At 34.5% G+C, this 22,598-nt stretch overlaps 1 protein-coding gene across 24 annotated transcripts in view; it reads left to right on the top strand.

Annotated features, from left to right (window-relative positions):
• TTLL5 (tubulin tyrosine ligase like 5) overlaps positions 1-22,598 on the top strand; it is a 374,113-nt gene that overhangs the window by 107,724 nt on the left and 243,791 nt on the right. For all 24 annotated transcript variants that reach the window (XR_004231997.1, XR_004231998.1, XM_031952493.1 and 21 more), the window contains one exon: positions 10,724-10,844. Coding sequence is in view for 22 of the 24 variants with exons in the window: in XM_031952493.1 (XP_031808353.1) it covers positions 10,724-10,844 (121 nt within the window). In the remaining 2 variants the exon portion in view is untranslated. The remainder of the gene's footprint in view (positions 1-10,723; positions 10,845-22,598) is intronic.

Below are 22,598 nucleotides of genomic sequence, written 5' to 3'. Positions count from 1 at the left end.
GCCAAAAAAGAAGTATATTCCTTTCTGTTCCCATTCAGTTTCTCCAAAGATCTCATACCTAACTTTTCTAAAACTCTATTTACCTCCTTAACATCTTTTTTTATCTGTTTTGTGGATCTATTTATATAGTTCTGATAGGGTGAGGTTGAGATCTGCCACTAATATAGAAATACTGTCTATTTCTTCTTGCAGCTCTTAACTTCTCTAGGAATTTGGCTGCTATATCATTTAATGCATAAAGAATCCCATAGATAAAGAAGTAATATCAATACTAAATATTGCTTCTTTAGCTATGGGACCCTTTAGCAAAATGAAGTTTCCTTCCTTACCTCTCTTAATTATATCTATTTTTGTTTTTGCTTTATCTGAGATCAGGATCATTACTCCTGCTTTTTTTACTTTACCTAAAGTATAATAGATTCTGCTCCAGCCTTTTATTTTTACTCTGTATGTATCCCTGTGCTTAGGATTCTGGCTTTTAATCTAGTTTGCTATCTGCTTCTGTTTTATGAGAGAGTTCAATTCTTTCACATTCACAGTTAAAATGATTAACTCTGTTACTTCCTACTATTTCCTCCCCAGTATTTTGCTTCTGACTACTACCTTCCTCAGTCTGCCCTCACCTTTTACAACCCCTTCTCCTTTCTTGTACCTTTCCCCTACTACTTCTGTTCTCTTCTATTACCTCCCCCTTTGCTTTCTTCTTTCTCTTCCTACTTCCCTGTGGGATGACACGTTTCAGTATCAAACTAAATATGTCTGATATTCCCTCTGAGCCAAATCTGATAAGATTAAGATTCACAGAATGCTTATCTTCTTCCTTTTTTTCCCTCAACTGTAATAGGTTTTTTTTTTTTGCCTGTTCATATGATATAATTTACCTTATTTTACCTCCCCTTCCCTCTTCTTCCAGTATATTCCCTTTTCCACCTGTAGCTTTTTTTATATTATCACAGTACAGTCATATTATACCTACACTCTTTAAGTATATCACTAACAAAGATACAATTCTCAAGAGTTAAACATAACAACTTCCCTTATAGGGATTTAAACATTTTAACTTTTAAAAAGCATAGTTTTTTTTTTTTTTCTTTTCTTTTTATCTTTTTATGCTCAAATTCTGTATTTGAAGATCAAATTTTCTATTCAACTGTGGTCTTTTTATCAAAATAACATAAAATCCCCTATTTCATTGAATGTCCATCTTTTCCCCTAAAAGATAATACTTAATTTTGCTGAATAGTCATTTCTTGACTGCCATCCAAGTTCCTTTGCCCTTTGTAGTATCATATTCTAGGTTCTTCTGTCCTTTAAAGTGGAAACGGGTAGGTCCTGGGTAATTTTGATAATGGCTTCTCAATAGTTGAATTGGTTTTTTTCTGGCTGCTTGTAGTATTTTCTCTTTGATCTAATAATTCTGAAATTTAGCAACGATGATCCTTGGAGTTTTCATTTTGGGGTCTCTTTCAGAAGGTAATTGGTGGATTCTTTCAGTTGCTATTTTACCTTCCAGTTTTAGGACATCAGGCCAGTTTTCCTTGATGATTTCTTGAAAGGTGCTGTCTAGGCTCTTGTGTTTTTGTGGTTTTTAGGTAGTCCAATAATTCTTAGATTGTCTCTTCTGGATCTATTTTCCAGGTCAGTTGATTTTCTTCTATTTTTTTCATTTTTTCTTTTATTCTTTATCTATTTAATTTTTTAAATTTTTATTTAACTGATTTTAATATCCCATTGAGCAATTCACTTTGTTCAATTCTAATTTTTAGTGAATTATTTTCTTTAGTTAGCTTTTTTATCTCTTTTTACATTTGGCCAATTGAACTTTGAAATGGATTGTTTATTGTATTTTTTTTTCCATTTCATAAATTCTGTTTTTCAAGGAATTGATTTCATTTTGCATTTTGCCAAAATTATTTTTTAAGGAGTGATTTCCTTTTTTTTTTTTTTTTTTTTTTTTTTTTTTTAATATATAAAGAGACCAATTCAATATTTATTAAGTGGAGAGAGATACTGGGACCAGAGGGATATCTTGGTCCCAGGGCTGGATGAGACAATCATCTCAAAGAATCCAGCCCTGAGTGCTGGGACAGCAAGCTTTTTTATAGGATAACAAGAACAGTGATATAATGGGGGAGGCACCCTAGGTGGGGATAACCTAATGGTGGGGGAGGCCCCTAGGATGACCCAATGGAGGGAGGTTACTGATATTCTAATGACATCTAAAATGGATAAATCTTTATCCTGTCAAACATTAAGAAGGAATGTCTATAACCTAAAGATATAAAACCTTCATCTCAACCATTTAAGAGGGAATGATTATAGCCTGGGATTTTTGGGCAGAGCAACTGAGGTAGACCTTTATCTCATCAAACATTAAGAGGGAAAGGTTATAACCTGAGGCAGAATAACTAAATAGGATAATTGGAGAAACTGGGTCACCACGTTAAAAAGGGAACTTTGGCATAACATTCTCCATTTTTTCTCTTGTAACTATTCAAATCTTTGAATTACTTTCCTCTAGAAGGTCTTAGCACCATAATTTTGCTAGACCAATGCAAGGACTTATGGCAAGGACAAGTCTCTCCCTGATAACTCCAGAGTTAATCAGCAATACACAAAGTTCCTTATTTCAATTATTTCTGACAATCAATTGTCAGATTCTCTGCAGTTGGGGAGCATATGGACAGCTGTGGTCATTTGTGCATGACTCGGCCTCTGCTTACAGAACAGCAGGACTCAAGGCAGTTGTGCTGCCCATTCAGAGGGGCAGCCGGCTCCAGGGGAAAAGGGTGAGGTTTGGAGTAGCTCCACTTGTCCCGCCCAGAGGAACAAACAGGGCTGCAGAAAAGATCAGATTTCTGAGCAGATTATGCACAGTTAGACCAAGGCAAGCACACCCCAAACTTTTAGAGGCCCAATATCAACTACAAGGTCCTTTTAAGTATGCTGAAATACTAATTAAGGATCTGGGATAACAGGAGTGGAGAAACAGATCAGAGAGACTGCCAGTTCCAAGACAGGTATCCGATTTCTAGTTGTTTCTAAAAAACAATCCCCAAAACTGAGTCTGCCAGGGCAATTCCAACAGAATAAGGGCTTTCCAAGTTAAAGCACAACCAGCATTTCCCCATTTTTCTTCTCTCTTTTTTTTTTTAAATAGCTTTTTATTTACAAGTTATATGCATGGGTAATTTTACAGCATTGACAATTGCCAAACCTTTTGTTACAACTTTTCCCCTCCTTCCGCCCACTGCCTCCCCCAGATGGCAGGTTGGCCAATACATGTTAAATATGTTAAAGTATAAATTAAATACAATATTAGTATACATGCCCACACAGTTATTTTGCTGTACAAAAAGAATTGGACTTTGAAATTGTATACAATTAGCCTGTGAAGGAAATCAAAAATGCAGATGGACAAAAATAGAGGGATTGGGAATTCTATGCAGTGGTTCATAGTCATCTCCCAGAGTTCTTTCGCTGGGTGTAGCTTGGTTCAATTCATTACTACTTTATTGAAACTGATTTGGTTCATCTCAGTGTTGAAGAGGGCCACGTCCATCAGAATTGATCATCATATAGTATTGTTATTCTAACTCTTTTTAAAGATCCTTTTTGAATTCTTCCAAGAGAGCCTTTTGAGTTAGAGACTGTCTCATATCACCCTTTGAGGCTTCATCTGGAGACATTTTGCCTTTAGTGTCCTCGGAGTTTGAGGTCTGTTATCTTTCTTCATAAAAGCTATCTATGATCAGAGTTCTTTTTGCTTTTTTTGCTGATTTTTAAAGGTTGAGGTCTGCTCTTAGGGCAAAGGAGAGATTGTCCAAGCTTCCTCTATAAGTGACAGCAGCTTCCTGCTGCTTTGGACCTCTGCTGCAGGCTTCCTTCTTCTGCTGGATGGGTGTGGCCAAGTCCTACTTTCTCTGCTGGGGTTCAGGGGTTCACTATTTGCCCTCTGAAGTTATGTTAGATATCTCACAGCTAGTCTGCTGATCCTCTGGCTTCTGAACCAGGACAGAGTAACAAACACTGCTGTATTTTGGTTACAAGCCTCCCAGTAGATTTCCCCCATGTCCGTAGACCCTGTTCTGGGTTGCAACTTCCTACCCACCTTCCTTGCCCAATTGAGACAGACCTTTTCTGAAGCTCTTCCAAAATATCTCCTACTGGATATTTGTTACATTCCAAATATTTATGGGTTCTGTCACTCCAAAAATCTATTCAGAGGCTTGATCTGGTGTTGATCTAAGGGAATCCAGGAAGAGCTCAGACAAAAACCTGTCTACTCTCTGCTTCTTGGCTCTGCCTCCCCAGATCTTTTTTTTTTTTAAATCATGGCCTTAACCATTTCTCAGAGTACAATATAGCATTTCATCACATTTATATACCATAACTTTTTTATTCATTTGTTCAATTGATGGGCATCCCTTAAGTTTCTAACTTTTTGCCACAATAAAAAGAATTATATAAGTATTGTTGTGAATATGGGTCTTTTTCCTTTTTCTTTGATCACTTTGGAGTACAGACTTAGTAGCAATATTGCTAGATTGAAAAGTATGCATAGTTTTGTCACCCTTTGATATAATTCCATGTGATTCTCCAGAATAATTTATCCAGGTCACAGTTCTGCCTAAGTGATCTTATGGGAAGGGCTTCAAATTTATCCCCCTATAGATAATGCTTATCAATTTAAGAAAAGTTCCATTTAGTCCTATGTTTTCTTGGATTTTTAATGGTAATGAGTATTTTGTTTTATCAAAAACTTTCTCTGCAACTGTGGATATAAGAGAAATACTTAATTGTGTTTTGTCCAAAACTTTTTCTACATCTATGGATATAATACATTTTTCTTGTTATTTTTATTATTGATGTACTCAAGTTATGCTTATAATTTTCCTATTATTGAAACAGACTGACCTTCCAGATATAAATTCCATGTGGTCATAGTGTCTGATCTTTATTGAAGTCTCTTCACTTGTATTTTGTTTTAAATTTTTGTATCAATATTTCTTAGGGAAAGTGATCTTTATGTTTCTTTTTCAGTTTTGGTTCTTCCTGTTTAAACCATATTTTTGTCATAGAAGGAGTTTTGTAGGACTTTGTAACCTAATTTTTAAAAAAAAATAGTTTATGTACTATTGAAATTAAATTTTTTTTTATAAATGTTTGGTAGAATATGCTTGTTCATCTCATTAACTTTTTTTTTTATTTTGTAGTTAAATTTATTTAGATCTGAAAGAAGTAAATTGAAGTCCCCCACTAATAGTGTTTTACTATATATTTCCTCCTATAATTTAACTTTTCCTTTTAAGATTTTGCTTATTATATTATTTATATTCAGTATTGATATTAATTCATTATCTATAGTACCTTGTAGCAAAATGTAGTTTCCCTGATTATTTCTTTTAGTTAGGCCCGTTTTGTTTTATTTATCTGAGATAATGATTGGTACTCCTGCCTTTTTACTTTAACCTGAAGCATAATAAATTCTGATCCAGGACTTTAAGTCTTTGTGTGTTTTGTTTCAAGTGTGTTTCTTGGAAACAATTGTGGAATCTGATTTCTAATCCATTTTGCTTGTCTTCTATTTTGTAGATGAGAATATCCTAGTCACACATTCACAATGATAACCATTAACTGTGTATTTCTGTCCATCTTATTCTCTTCTATTTAACCTTGACTTTTTTATCCTTTGCTTTCCTCAAATCTGTTTTACTTCTGACCTCTGTCTCTCTTAAATTACTTTCTGTCTTACCACCCTCCCTCCTTTCTTTTAGCCCCTCTCCTAATTCCCTGATGGATAAGATGTTAAATTACTCAACTAGGAGAGAGGGAGGGAGAGAGGGAAGGAAGCAGGGCAGGGGTGGGGTGGATGGGAAGGTGGTTATATATATTTTTTCTCTTTGAATTAGTTTAAATGAGAGTGAGGTTCAAATCTTGCCTGCTTCCCCCTATTTTTCCCTCCATTATAAAATCTCTTCCTTGTGTTCTTCTTTTATGTAAAATGATTTCCTCTAATCTTCCTCTCCCTTCCCCATTCTCCCAATCCATTCCTCTTTCTCAGTCTTCCATTTTCTAGACTCATGCTAATTACCCTATAAGTAAACTACTTCCAACAATCTTATTGATGATAAAATTTTAGAGTTTCATCTATCATCTTCCAGTTTAGAATTGTAAATCATTTAATCTTAGTAAGTTCTTTATGATGCCTCTTTTATATTTGTTTTTTTTTTTTTTTAAATGTGTTTTGAATCTTGTGTTTGAATGTCAGATTTTCTATTTAGCTCTGGTCTTTTCATCAGGAATACCTGGAAGTCTTCTGTTTCAATAAAAGTCCATTCTCTTCTCTTTTCTCCTCCCCCTTTGCCGCTTCCCCCCCCCCCCCCCCCCCCACAGTAGGATTGTACTCAGTTCAATGAAGTTGAATATTCTTAGTTGTAATCCTAGCTCTTTTGCCTTCCAGAATATCATATTGCAAAACCTTCATTTCTTTGTAGTGTTAGCTGCTAAATCTTGTTTCATTCTGACTGATGCCCCATAATTTCTGAATTCTTTCTGACTGCTTTCAGTATTTTCTTGTTGACCTGGGAGCTCTGGAATTTGAATATTATATTCTTGGAAATTTTCATTTTGTGATCTCTTTCAGAAGTTGTCAGTGGGTTTTTTAATTTCTACTTTGTGTTCTGGTTCTTTGCTAGTTGGGCTGTCTTCCTTTATAATTTATTGACATATAATATACCAAGGCTCTTTTGGGGGGAAGGGAAGAAGATAATTATGGCTTTCATGTAGTCTAATAATTCTTTTTTTTTTTTTTAGTCTAATAATTCTTAAATTATCTGTCCTCTGTTTTCCAGAGCAATTATTTTTTCAATGTGATTTTTCACATTTTCATCTTTTTTATACTTTTGACTTTGTTTTATTGTTTCCTGATATTTTATGAAGCCACGTGATAAATTTAATTTCTAAGCAATTATTTTCTTTGGTGAGAAGGTTTTTTATTCCTTTTGTCATTTGGCCAATTCTGATTTTTAAGGATTTATTTTCTTCAATAAATTTTTGGTCTCTCTTTATCAAGCTAAGTTAATTACCTTTTTATGATCCAAAGTTTCTCTCCGCTATAATCACATATTCAATATTTAGTCCCTATTCAAATTTTAGTTCTTTTGCACAAGCCCTTCCTTCTAACTAACTTTGGAGGAACAATAACTAGAAAACATCCAACAATTGAATGTTCAAGGATTGTAAACAAAGTTTGTGTTGGGCCCCAATCTGTTGTTGATTTAATTTTGCCTGCATTGTCAGAAAGCTAGTCATTTGAAATAACCAAAATCATGTCTGAAATGAAACAGATCTTCCCTAATCAGCAACTTCAGTGAAAACTGTCGGTATCTTTTTGGTTCCTCTTTTATAATCAGATAGTTTGAATCTTTAGTTGACATTCTCACAGATTGAATAGATGAGAGCAAACTTTATATATTTTTTTATTTTTAGTGCTTTTTGACAGTATTTTATTTCTTTCCAAATATATATTAAGATTATTTTCAACCTTCATTTTTGTAAGATTTTGAGTTTGAAATTTTTCTGTCTCTTCCATCCTCCCTTCCCAAGACAGTAAGCATTCTGATATAGGCTATATTTGTAATATAAGATTAAATATATTTCTATTAGTCATGTTCTGAAAGAAGAATCAGAACCAAAGGGGAAAATAATGAGAAAGAATAAAATAGAATAAGTGACATGTATGCTTTGATCTGCATTCAGATTCCATCAGTTCTTTCTCTGGATGTGGATGACATTTTTTATTTCAAGTCTTTTGGAATTATCTCAGATCACTGTACTGCTGAGAAGAGCTAAGTCTATCATAGTTGATGGTTATACAATGTTGATGTTACTGTGTACAGTGTTCTCCTGATTCTGCTCATTTCACACAACATTAGTTCATGTAAGTTTTTCCAGGTTTTTCTGAAAAAAATTTTTTTTTTATAGTAACTTTTTATTGACAGAATCCATGCCTGGGTAATTTTTTTTTTTTACAACATTATCCCTTGCACTCACTTCTATTCCGATTTTTCCCTCCCACCCTCCACCCCCTCCCCTAGATGGCAAGCAGTCCTATATATGTTGAATATGTCCTAGTATATCCTAGATACAATGTATGTGTGCAGATCCAAACAGTTTTCTTGTTGCACAGGGAGAATTGGATTCAGAAGGTAGAAGTAAGCCGGGAAGAAAAACAAAAATGCAAACAATTTACATTCATTTCCCAGTGTTTTTTTTTTCCTTTGGGTGTAGCTGTTTCTGTCCATCATTGATCAATTGAAACTAAATTAGGTCTCTTTGTCAAAGACATCCGCTTCCATCAAATTACATCTTCATACAGTATCGTTGTTGACGTATATAATGATCTCTTGGTTCTGCTCATTTCACTTAGCATCAGTTCATCTTGCTGGTCATTTCTTACAGAACAATAATATTCCATAACATTCATATACCACAATTTACCCAACCATTCTCCAATTGATGGGCAGCCACTCAGTTTCCAGCTTCTAGCCACTACAAACAGGGCTGCCACAAACATTTTGGCATATACAGGTCCCTTTCCCTTCTTTAGTATCTCCTTGGGGTATAAGCCCAGTAGAAACACTGCTGGGTCAAAGGGTATGCACAGTTTGATAACTTTTTGGGCATAATTCCATATTGCTCTCCAGAATGGTTGGATTCGTTCACAGCTCCACCAACAATGTATCAGTGTCCCAGTTTTCCCACATCCCCTCCAACATTCATCATTATTTTTTCCTGTCATCTTAGCCAATCTGACAGGTGTGTAGTGGTATCTCAGAGTTTTCTCAATTTGCATTTCTCTGATTAATAATGATTTGGAACACTCTTTCATATGAGTGGTAATGATTTTAATTTCATCATCTGAAAATTGTCTGTTCATATCCTTTGACCATTTATCAATTGGAGAATGGCTTGGTTTCTTATAAATTAGAGTCAGCTCTCTATATATTTTGGAAATGAGGCCTTTATCAGAACCTTTAACTGTGAAGATGTTTTCCCAGTTTGTTGCTTCCCTTCTAATCTTGTTTACATTAGTTTTGTTTGTACAGAAGCTTTTTAATTTGATGTAATCAAAATTTTCTCTTTTGTGATCAATAATGGTTTCTAGTTCGTCTTTAGTCACAAATTTCTTCCTCTTCCACAAGTCTGAGAGATAAACTATCCTATGTTCCTCCAATTTGTTTATAATCTTGTTCTTTATGTCTAAATCATGGACCCATTTTGATCTTATCTTGGTATACGGTGTTAAGTGTGGGTTCATGCCTAATTTCTGCCATATTAATTTCCAGTTATCCCAGCAGTTTTTGTCAAATAATGAATTCTTATCCCAAAAGTGAGGATCTTTGGGTTTGTCAAACACTAAATTGCTATAGTTGACTATTCTGTCTTGTGAACCTAACCTGTTCCACTGATCAACTTATCTATTTCTTAGCCAATACCAAATAGTTTTGGTGACTGCTGCTTTATAATATAGTTTTAGGTCAGGTACAGCTAGGCCACCTTCATTTGATTTTTTTTTTTCATTAATTCTTTTGAGATTCTTGACCTTTTATTATTCCACATGAATTTTGTTGTTATTTTTTCTAGATCATTAAAATATTTTCTTGGAAGTCTGATTGGTATAGCACTAAATAAATAGATTAGTTTAGGGAGTATTGTCATCTTTATTATATTTACTCGACCTATCCAGGAGCACTTGATATTTTTCCAATTGTTTAAGTCTGACTTTATTTGTGTGGAAAGTTTTTTGTAATTTAGCTCATATAATTCCTGACTTTCCTTTGGTAGATAGATTCCCAAATATTTTATGCTGTCGACAGTTATTCTGAATGGAATTTCTCTTTGTATCTCTTGCTGTTGGATATTGTTGGTCAGGTTTTTCTGAAATCTGCTTGCTCATCATTTTTACAGCACAGTAGTTTTCAGTATATTCATATACCTCAAGTTGTTCAGCTATTTCCCAATTGTTGGGCATCCCCCCAATTTCCATTTCTTTGCCATCCATCACAAAAGATTTGTCTTAAATATTTTTATACATTTGAGTTCTTTTCCCTTTTTTATGATCTCTTTGGGATACAGACTAGTAGTGGTATTGCTAGATCAAAAGGTATGTACAGGGCAGCTAGGTGGTACAGTGGGTAGAGCATCTGGCCTGAAGTCAGCAGGACCTGAATTCATATTTGACCTCAGACACTTAATACTGCCTACCTGTGTGACCCAGGACAAGTCACTTAACCCCAATTGCCTCAGGAGGAAAACAAACAAACACAAAAAATGATATGCACAGTTTTATAGCCCTTTGAGCATAGTTCAAATTGCTTTCCAGAATTGTTTTCCACAACTCTAATAACAAAGACAAACTTCTGAAGAGATATATCTACCTGGAAAAATATTTATCTTTATGATTCTGTCATGTCCTTTCTTTTTATCTATATCTACTTTCTTCATACTTCACATATTCACATTAGCCACAATTCTTTTTAATTGGGAAAAATATGGCCTAAAACTTGGTCTCCAAAGCCTTTTTGTAGACTTTTATCTATTAATGTAAAGCATATAGAATACTTAAGAAAGAGGCACAAAATCAGAACAACATTCTTTATATGAGTAGTAGAACTAATATTCTGCATATCTAATTTAAATTTAACTTTGACTTTTATAGCAAAGTCCAGGCTCGAGTAGCCTTCTCTGCCTACCTTCAACATGTTCAAACTCGACTGATGAAAGATAGTGGAGGCCAATCTTTTAATGCCAGTTGGGCTGCCAAAGAGGATGAACAGATGGTAAGTGTCGTTATGTTAGGAATATTCTAGTGAATAAAACTATATATAGCTATATATTACATACTTTATTATATACTATATAAAACTAGAATTTAATTTCTTTTGAGATACATAGCAGTGAATTCTCTTAATAAGAGGGTTATCATTAAGTACTTTAAACATTTCTGTAAACGTGAAGGATATCTATCATCTGATGGCATTTACTCAATATGGAGGGTAAAGTTTGGCCTTTTGAAATGGAAATAACCTATCGCAGACTCTCTAATGACTTTCTTTTTCATAGAAAACAGTCCAGAAATTACCCTCCTTTGATTTATCCAGTTATTTATATTTATTTTAATATTTATAAGTTCATTTAAGTTGTCAGTTAACTGGCAGTTAATCAGACTTTTAAAAAATCATCAGTTTTTATTAAAAACCTTGATTTCTATGTAAAATTTCTCAAGTCCTTTCTTGTATCCAAGTAATAAAAAGCATCAAGCCAGTTGATGAGGATAAAATGTCCTAAGGAATCTCTAGTCTTTTTATTTATAGGTATTTCTAGCCCAGCACAGAAAGATCTTTAGGTTTGAAAAAGTTTTATTCTCTGTTCAGTTTAGTAGTGATTATTTCTTCACCTTCCTAACTCTTTGTTTTTGTTGTTTGTTGATTCTTGAAGAGGACCATGACATCAGGAATTTGATGCCATGACTTTGAAGTGTATTGGTTTGAAGTGAGGGAGGGCTGTGCAAGGTCACCTGCCTCGCTTTCCCCTCCAGAACCATCTGGGTCCAGTGGCCAGATAGAGATCAGGGTAACTGGAGGTGGCCCAGGATACAATGGGAGACCTTGACTTTTTAAGCATCAGCTAAGGTCTTTCCCAGATCTTAGTTGGACTGAGGCAATGCGTTTTCAATGATCAAGGCTAGGTTAGAAATTGTTGTGCCACAGTCCTTTTTTATTATCCTGACTCAGTTTCCCTAAATTGTTCTGTCTCGGTTTCTCTGAATTGTTCTGCATCAGTTCCTAATTGTTCTGGTCAATCCTGCGACATCACCTCTCCCTCCTAATCATCAGAATATTTGATAAGGATAAAAAGACCTTCTATCTTAGACATCATGACCCTAGCCCTTTCCTACTTATCAGAATGCCTCTCCCAATTCCAGAATGTCTGGTGCCTCCCCCCATCCTATCAGAGTCTTGTTCCCTTTCTTAGCACTCTGACTCCACCCCTTTCTCTGTCTATCCCCTGTATCTGAGTTAGGTGTATATATGTCATTGAGAACTCACCTTGGCTGCTGGATTCTTGGAGACAATAGTCTCATTCAGCCCTGGGACCAAACCATGAATCCATTTGGTCCCAGGAAATCTCTCCCTTTCAAATACAATATTAAATACTCTCTAATCTCTATCTTGCCTCAGTTTCTCAAGTATTACATTTAATTAGGGAGAGAGAAGGAATAATTGAAGGGAAACCAAGACAGGACAATTTAGGGAAACTGAGTCAGGATAACAAAAGAAAACTGTGGCACAACAAAATGAAGCAGAGAAAGGTCTCTCTTACGTCAAAAAAGAAAAATACCAATTTGGCTGAGCAAGACTCTTTGGCCAAAACAGAAACAATTGCTATTTACATTCAAGCTGAGCAAACAGTGACCCTGTGTGTTTGACTTGACATGTATTGTTGGTGGGTCATCAAGAGCCAGGGTAATTTGGTTTTTAGTGATGGTGCTTAGTCAGGAAAAAAACCCAAGATATTTTACAAGGTTTCAGGGATCAAAATTTACCTTTCTTTGGGCAGAGTACCCACATACTCAAAAGTCTGGGCCTTATTTTTACTTAATATAACTATAATTTGGTTATCCTTGAAAATAGCTTTTGAGAATAAAAAAGTCAAAGCATCTCTGAACAGAGAGATAAAAGCTTATGTTGTGAGTAATCCTTCAGCTGTTTGGAGAAAATGTTAGCCCTGTTCTTTCCAAGTGGAAAATTAAAATTACTCCTTTAAGAGTCAGTTTGTCTCCTGCACAGTAAAACGTGATATTTTAAAATAACGAATTGAACCACTCTATAAAGTCAGCTAGAGTGATCCCATGAAATCAAACCCTTTCACTGACAGATCACTTCTTTTTGCTGGAGTAAATTGGCAGCAACACAACTAACCAGATATCCAGGAAAAAGGAAAAAAAAGTTAACCTTTTTAAAAATACCCATTGAAGATTGCTAGTTTGGGATTTCTATTTGATTTTCATAGGGTGTCTAGATTTTGGAATCATCTTTCACATGATTCATTAAAAGATAACAATTTGTTAAAGGTCCTTTGGATTCCTTTTTTAAAAATAACTTTATCAGATTTTAAAACAAAATTTTGCTGATTCATATTTATTTTTGTATCACCTATATATCTCATAATATTCTTCTTCTATGTCCTTCCCAAAAGCCCTCTTTAATAGTCAAGAATATTTTTTAAAAGAGGGGGGGAAAGTTCAATTAAAGTAAACAACACATTGAAAAAGTCTGATATATGAGTGGTGATCTGATACCTTAACAAAAAAAAAAAGCAAGAGAAGGTGTCTTCTGACATTTCTTCTTTGGGATTGACATTGGTCATCATTTTTAGAATTGTTTGAGTAATTTTATTGTTTCCATTTCCATTTTATTTTGATTTTTAAAATGGGTATGTTTATTTTTTTTTTCAAATTTTGCTTATTTTGCTTTGCATGTTCATGTGTCCTTCTGTTGAGGTTGGGAAAGGGACCCCAAAAGTTTGGAGTCACAAGTGTAGAGAGACATCTTAAAAAAAATTTGCAGGCTTGAACCCATTTCCTACTCAAGGGGCAAAGTTTATTGTAATTGTAATGCCAATTGCAGTGAGCTATGTTCCAAAAGAAATTATCAAGAGACCAGACAGAAGGGGATAAATTTATAGGACAGATTGGATTAGAGCTTCATGTTACTTGTTAATTTTATGATTTACAAGTAGGTTTGAGGGGTAGTCTATTCATTACTGTCTTAAGAATTTGGTCATACTGACCAACAGATTATCTATCTGATAGTCAGTAATGTTTGTAGGACTATTCTAAGGCCAGAAGACTGTGAAATCATTGACAGATAGGTTGTTAGAACAAGATTCCTCTTAGATCAAAGGGCTTCAGAATTACTGACATATATCTAAGGGAAGAAATTTTATTACATTCCTAGGCCAGAGAACTTTTACAATCATTCACAGACAGGTTGTCAGAACAATAGTACTCTTAGATCAGCCGGCCTTAGAATTACTAATACATCTTTCCTAATATCCAAGGGAAGAAATATCATTATATTCCTCTACAGTTATTGACAGAAAAGGATCGTTAGAACAGGAGTACTCTTAGGTCAGATTTTATCACTTCTGTGTTTTTCTTTATCATATTCATAATTTCTTACAACACAGTGATATTATTCATTATATACATAAATCAGAATTAATTTAGCTATTTTATAATTTATGGACATTATTTCTAATTTTTTGATCTCACAGAAAGTGACACTATAAAATATTTTGCTCATTTAAAATTTTTTTTCATTGATGTCCTTGGGCCCTATACCCAATTACTGAATCTTTGGGTGAAAAAGTATGGATATTTGAATCATTTTGACAAATAATTTCAAATAGCTTTCTAGAATGGATGAACCCATTTACACCTCAACTAAATTTATTATGAAGGCCATCCTTCTATAATCCCTCCAACATAGATTATTCTTATATTTTGTCCTTTGCCAATGTGACAGACAAACTAGAGTTAATTCTTTTTCTTCCTTTCTCTCTCTCTCTCTCTCTCTCTTCTCCTTCTCTTTCTTTTACTGTTGGAGTTAAGTGACTTGCCCAGGATCACACAGCTAGAAAGTGTTAAGTGTCTGAGGCTAGATTTGAATTCAGGTCCTGCTGACTTCAGGGCTGGTGCTTTATTCATTAAACCAACTAGCTGTCCCTAGGGTTAAGTTTCCACAAAACAATTAAAATTCAATTTCTCAACCTTGAGCAGACAATGAGAAATATTGGAAAGCTAAGTTTCCACAGAATGTTGTAGGCTTCAAGTTAATATAATATAATATATAATTATACATATATTGCTATAATAGTATAATAAAATAAATAATATAATATCATAGGTAATAATAAGTGTCAGTGAGCTAGAAATTGGCTTAAATCATCAAGGAGAAGGGTTTTCTTTATGGAGTGTCTTCTCAGCCCAGAGGGTAATCATTAATACAAATCTAGATATAATGGGATGGGGAAGAGGGCATTCCTAGGGTGTTTCTATTCTCAGAAACTGCTCCTCTAGCCAATTAAATGTTAAATGGGAGGGGTTGGGAAGGGAAGTAACCTAGAAAAGTTTCCTCTAGCTTCTGAAACAGTGCACTCACTCTCAGGGAATTGTGCCCACTTCTCATGAGAATTGAAGGTTGAGTCCTTCAATCTCTCTCATACTTTCAATAAAATCTCACAGACTTTGAAATTGAGTCTATATGTTTATTCATTTAAAAATAATCTGAGGTGTCCATAGGTTTCACCAGATTGTGTCAGAGTGATTCATGATACAAAAAAGTTAAGAGCCTCAGTTTTATAGTTGTTAATAGTTTAAATTTCTTTTTAGAATTACTTGTTCATCTCATTTGGTCATTTACTGGGACATCAATTTTGATTTTATGGCCTTTTTCTTATTTAAAATTTTTATTTTCAATTCCAAATTCTTTTCCTCCTGTCTAGCTAAAACTACTCCCCCATCCATTGAGAAAAGCAAGCAATCACATAATGATGTAATTTAGGAAAACAATTCCTAGTTTAAATGATGTGTTTGGGGTTTAACTCCAAATATTGAGACTGAAGTAGGCACCACATGATATGTTCAGGGTAGTAATTCCTAGGTACCAAATGTTAGGGTTTAGTTACGTGAAGAATGCCTTTGTCTTTGGCAAAAGGTAGGTTTATTTAGGAAAAGAGGTCACAGACAAAATGAAGAGATACAATAGACACTAGGAATGGTAAATATGAAATAGAATTGAGAGAGCATATAACAATTAACAATGGAAAAGACAAATTCCCTGATGGAACTCATAAATAACCAGGAGAAAGGGTATACCCTGTGAGGTTGAAGTATGCCTTTAGCTGTCAGGTTAAATCCATAGAGGCATTTAACACCCTAAAAGTTAGTTATAAGAAAGATACTATGAAGTGTGGAAAGACACCATAAAACAAAGTGCTTTAAACCCATGGTAAGCTTTAACCCAGAGAGGTTCAGCAAAGGTAGCATGGGCCATAGACAGATTTATAGGGGAAATTTAACCTCAGGGGTTTAACATAACATAGATTTTTTTTGGCTGGACACAGCAAGGTGGGGGCCAATAACCTCCACAAAAGGATGGACATAAGGTTAAAATGATCCCTATCAGTGACCTTCCCTGTTTGCCTCAGAGAGTAATATTTTCAGTACTTCAGACTCTATCTGATAATCCCATCTAGTAATACAGGACCTCATCAATGATACAGAATGATACAGCGGTCTGAGACCCTCAAAATGTCAAAAAGACTCCAAAGTGAGTTAAGGAGTGTATATTACATTCCTGCACAAGAGGGCATGTTCTTATGGTAGAGGAGTGCACTGGTACAGAAGCTGGAGTGTGCATTTATTAACAAAATCCCTCACATGTACTTCCTAGTCTTTTACCAGTTGTTCCTGATAGGACCTCCCTCTCTGCCTTCTTTGTGTCCTCCTAGATGTGTTCCTCCTTTATCATGTATCCCATGTTCAAAAGATGGTGGAAAACTCCTCCTACAGGGTGTTGGTTAATACACAAGTAGTCTATTAAGTATACTCATTACCGTTTGCCTTTGTCAGGTCATTGACTTTAACTAGTTTGAGCTGGATCAGATTCTGTGGTAAGGCTGTGGTTAAAAAGGATACATGGACTTATTTTTGATTGGTTGAATGTAATTTTGTTAATTACTTTCAGAATTCTAGTTCTCTGGAAAACAATCGCTTTTTTTGTTATTCCATCCTGGGGTCCATCTATCACAATATAAAGTCATAATGATGAGGTTTAGGTTTAGGTTTGGTTCCCTTTCAGGGAACCAAATGATGAAGTCTAGATTTGTAATGCCAAACAAACTGAGGCAAGATAAAGATTAGAGAGTATTTAATAATTTATTAAATGGAGAGATTTACTGGGACCAAATGGATCCATGGTTTGGTCCTAGGGCTGAATGAAACTATCATCTCCAAGAATCCAGGAAACAATGCGAATTCTCAATAACATATATACACATGGCTCAGACTCGGGGGGAGGAGGGGGTAGAGCAAGGCAGGGGTGGAGTCAGGGTGCTGAGAGTGGAATGGGATTCTGACAGGGTGGAGCGATGGGGGGAGGCATCTTGATAAGACAGTATCTGACATTCTGGTAGCTTGGGATGGGGAGAGGCATTCTGATATTCTAAAACATAAGATCTTTTATCCTTATCACATATTCTGATAAAGAGGGAGGGCAGGTTTTGCAAGACTGGGTTTTGAGAAGCAGAGAAACTGACTGGGTCAGGATAATTAGAGAAACTGAGAACTGTGAAATAACATTCCACACTCTCTCTCTTCTGACTATTCAAATCATTGAATTACCTTTAGAAGGTCTTAGCATCCTAATTTTGATCAACCCTTAAAGCAAGTAAACCAAACTAAAACTAGAAACATGCAAGGACTTATGGCAAGGACCAGTCTCTCCTGATAACCCCAGAGTTATTAGTATCAAACAGCATTCCTCATTTAGGGAGACACACAGGCTTCTCTGTTCAGGTCCTCTGCAGTTGGGGAGTATCTCAGCCAGAGAATCCAGTTTGAGATGAACAATGATCATGTTTGCACTTAATTCAGCCTCTGCTTATACAGGGAGTGGCAGTGCTCAAGACAGTCCTGCTGCCCATTCTAAGAGGGCAACTCAAGTCTATCAGGGACTCCAAAAGAGGGAAAAAGTGGGACCTGGAGTAGCCCCACCTGTCCCCTCTGATACTTCAGGAGCTTCTACTAGGAAACAGATTTCTGAGCAAATTATCCAGTTAGACCAAGACAGGCAAACCCGAACTATTAGAGACTTGATATCAATATTAATTAAGGAACTAGAGTGATAGAAGTGGAGAAACAGATCAGCGAGACTGCCAGTCCCAGAACAGGGGTCTGATTTCTGGTTGTTTCTAAAAAATAATCTGCAAAACTGAGTCTGCCAGGGCAATTCCAGCAGAATAAGGAATTTCAAAGTTAAAACATAACCAGCAAATCATAGTCCAATAAATTTTAAGCAAGGAATTAAATAATTTCCAATTCAATCTGAATTAATGAAATAGGGGGCAGGGCAGAAGTGCCTAAGAAAAATATATCAGTTTTTTTCCCAATTTCCTGACCAATTTCAGCCAGACTCCTTCCTCCCTTTTTTTATACAGAAAAGAAATTATGAAATGATTATTCCACATATAAATCCCAAGAGTGAATCACAATTCCTATACATAACAGACTAGTACGTAGTTTCCTAAAAATCCCTCAAACATACAGCAAGTTAACAAATCCCAATTATAACAAATATTAAACACAGTGATACAGTTAAATTTTTAACAGTTTTAACAATTTTTAACAATATTTAACAATATTAACAATAATTCAACCACATTCCCAATATCTGTCCAAATTACATCAGGAGCCCTGCTTCTTGCTGAGGAGGCACTCAGTCCAGGGAGGAATGGTCATTGCCATGCTGCCTGCTACCAAAGCTTCAGATGGGCTGATCCATGTCTCAGAAGCAAGTCAATACTTGTAATTTCGACCAAAATCTAGAACAAAAATACAAATCTAACAAATGAAGGTTAGAGCAGACTGATCCAAAATGTGAAGAGGCCAGTATTAATTGGCCAGCAGCTTCCCAATAGATAAAACGGCAGTTAGGCTTTGTCTTTTCATTAGTTAGATCAGACTAGATATTTATTTGCCCAAGTATTTAGGATATAATGATTACATAATTGAATAGGGTTGGAATTCTTTTAGCTCAGGACTGAACCAACTCCACCTAAGTAACAGAATGAAGCTATTTCTCTTGCTTCCCCAGGTGGGGTTCCTCATTGAGGCAGAGTTGAAGGAGATTTTCTCCTTCAAGGAGTTTTAGAGTTTCAGGGTCCCTTCAGTAAATTTTACATTTTTAAATAAATATCTGCATATCTTAGTTATCAAAATCTTTTTAGAGGCTTATAAGGGAAAAACTTTTTCTCAGTTTTTTTCCTTGTTAATCCTAGATGCATTAATTTTGTTCTTGCAAAGCTTTTGAATTTTATGAATCTCTTATCTTTTATAGTTATCAAGCATTTTTATTGTTTGTTTTATTAAGAATTCACCACCTTCCCATAGGTGTGAAAATATATAATCTTTTAGTTTTTTTGTTGTCTTTAATATTCAAGTAATTTTGAATTTATCACAGTATATACTACAAATGATCTAAGGTGCCAGACTGGTTTTTCCAGAAATTCTTTTAAGATAAAATAATGAGCTCTGTCATAGATGATGAATGTTTTTAGTTTTTTGAACACCAGATTATTGAGTTCAGTTATTTCTAGTTCTTTCTAATCTCGTCTATATCACTTAACTACTCTTCTATTTTTAAGTGATACCAAATGGTCTTGATGATTATTGTATATAATATAGTTTGCAGTAGTATATAATAGAGAAGTACTTTTGTTATTATGTTTTTTTTAATCTCTTTGCATCCAGATATTTTGTTTCTACAAATGAATTTTGTTATTTGTCTAGGTATAAAGTATATGTTTTGATTGTATATTACTAAATTTGTAATATAACTATGATGATACTGAAATTTTTATTATTTTGGCATGACCCAACTATGAGTACTGATTATTCCTCCACTTATTTAAATTGGCCTTTATTAAAGAACATTTTGTGATTATATGTGTACCGATATTAAGTAACTCTTGACAGAATGTTTCTATATATTTTTTACATTTCACAGCTATTTTTTTTTTATAGTTTTTTATTTACAAGTTATATGCATGGGTAATTTTATAGCATTGACAGTTGCAAAACCTTTTGTTCCAACTTTTCCCCTCCTTCCGCCCACTGCCTCCCCCAGATGACAGGTTGGCCAATACATGTTAAATATGTTAAAGTATAAATTAAATACAATATTAGTATACATGTCCAAACAGTTATTTTGCTGTACAAAAAGAATCGGACTTTGAAATAATGTACATTTAGCCTGTGAAGGAAATAAAAAATGCAGGTGGACAAAAATAGAGGGATTGGGAATTCTATGTAATGGTTCATAGTCATCTCCCAGAGTTCTTTGGCTGGGTGTAGCTGGTTCAATTCATTACTGCTCTGTTGGAACTGATTTGGTTCATCTCATTGCTGTAGATGGCCACGTCCATCAGAATTAACCATCATATAGTATTGTTGTTGAAGTATATAATGATCTCCTGGTCCTGTTCATTTCACTCGGCATCTATTCATGTAAATCTCTCCAGGCCTTTCTGAAATTCTCCTGCTGATCATTTCTTACCGAACAATAATATTCCATAATATTTATATACCACAATTTATTCAGCCATTCTCCAATTGATGGGCATCACTCAGTTTTCAGTTTCTGGCCACTACAAAGAGGGCTGCCACAAACATTCATGCATACACAGGTCCCTTTCCCTTCTTTAAGATTTCTTTGAGATATAAGCCCAGTAGAAACACTGATGGATCAAACTTTTTGAGCATAGTTCCAAATTGCTCTCCAGAATGGCTGGATGTATTCACAATTCCACCAACAGTGTATTAGTGTCCCTGTTTTCCCACATCCCCTCCAACATTCCGCATTATCTTTCCCTGTCATTCTAGTCAATCTGACAGGTGTGTAGTGGTATCTCAGAGTTGTCTTAATTTGCATTTCTCTGATTAATAATGACTTGGAGCATCTTTTCATATGGCTAGAAAAAGTTTCAATTTCTTCATCTGAGAATTGTCTGTTCATATCCTTTGACCATTTATCAATTGGAGAATGGCTTGATTTCTTTTAAATTAGAGTCAATTCTCTATATATTTTGGAAATGAGGCCTTTATCAGAACCTTTGACTGTAAAAATGTTTTCCCAGTTTATTGCTTCCCTTTTAATCTTGTCTGCATTAGTTATGTTTGTACAAAAACTTTTCAATTTGATATAATCAAAATTTTCTATTTTGTGATCAATAATGATCTCTAGTTCTTCTTTGGTCATAAATTCCTTCCTCTTCCACAGGTCTGAGAGATACCTATCCTATACTCTTCCTTTATTTATAATCTCATTCTTTATGAGTAGGTCATGAATTCATTTTGACCTTATCTTGGTGTACAGTGTTAAGTGTGGGTCAATGCCTAGTTTCTGTCATACTAATTTCCAATTTTCCCAGAAATTTTTGTCAAATAGTGAGTTCTTATCCCAAAAACTGGGATCTTTGGGTTTCACAGTTATTTTAAATAGGATTTTTCTTTTTATAACTTCTTGGATTTTGAGGTTTCATTTTATATATTTCAGTGGATTTATTTTGTATATCTCAAATTTTTGTTAGATTAAATTTAATGAAGCTATCATCTCAAGTAATTTCTTTGCTGATTTCCTAGTATATGTTGTGATCACATCATTAGTAAATAAGATAGCTTTGCTGTCTCTTTGTCTTTATGTTTTTAATTTCTCTTATTAGTATGGCACACTTTTCTAGGTCTGTATCAAACAGCAGTAGACAAAATTTGTTGGAAATCTATTTCAAATATCCTATTTCCTCATTACATTTAATACTAACTTTTTGCTTTGGTCGGTATTTTTTATCTTATTAAAATACTTTCTCTACGTTTATACTTATAAAGATTTTTTAAAAATTTAGTGGTGTCATTTTTTAAAGGTTTGGTATTTGGTTTTTACTTAATCAGAGGTATCGTGTTGAAAGAGATTTGGATTAGATTCCAAAAAGGCTGAGTTCAAATTATTCTCTTGAAAATTGTTAGCTCTGTGCCATGGACAAGTCACTTTACCTCTCTTAGCTTCAATTTCCTCATTTGTAAAATGAGTTAAAATGGATGACATTTAAGTTCCTAATTATGAACATGTACATCCTACCTAAGACAAATATATTACTGACCTCATGACCTTAGGCAAATCATTTAGTATCACAGTGATCTAGGTAACTTTTAATGTATTGAGATAGTTTGCACATCTGGGATTTCCCTTTACCAAAGAAATTACATGTTCAAATCTTCTTTATTGATAGTGATATGATTTGGAGTGTTTTTAATATGATTAATTGTTGAATGTTATCCAGAGTTTGATCTATTCCTGCATCCCTGGTGTAGCTACAGCTACAAATTGATATAATTCTTTTGCCTGGATTTAACTTAATTTTTAAAAAATTGATAATCATTAATGATATTGAGGTATAATTCTCTTTCTTTGCTTTATTCTTCCTTAGTGTTTGTGTCAAGATTATCTTTCTCATAAAAGGAAATTGGTATTTTTTTCCTTCAATTTTTGAGAATTATTTGTGGAGTGTAAGCATTTATTTTTCTTTAAACTTTTGATAAAATCATCCATCTGAACTTGGTTTTGTCTTTGTTTTTTCACACTTTTAGTATTTACATTAAAATTCAATTTACTTTTCTGATCTCTCATTGGTGTTCTGTTAATTTGAGTGTTTTATGTTTTTGTAGATAATCTTCTATTCCTTTATATTTCTCA

The sequence above is a fragment of the Sarcophilus harrisii genome, chromosome 2, assembly GCF_902635505.1.
Source record: "Sarcophilus harrisii chromosome 2, mSarHar1.11, whole genome shotgun sequence".
Taxonomy (NCBI): Eukaryota; Metazoa; Chordata; class Mammalia; order Dasyuromorphia; family Dasyuridae; genus Sarcophilus; species Sarcophilus harrisii.
Note: the sequence above shows the minus strand (reverse complement) of the source record. Positions and strands in the feature narration are given on the sequence as shown.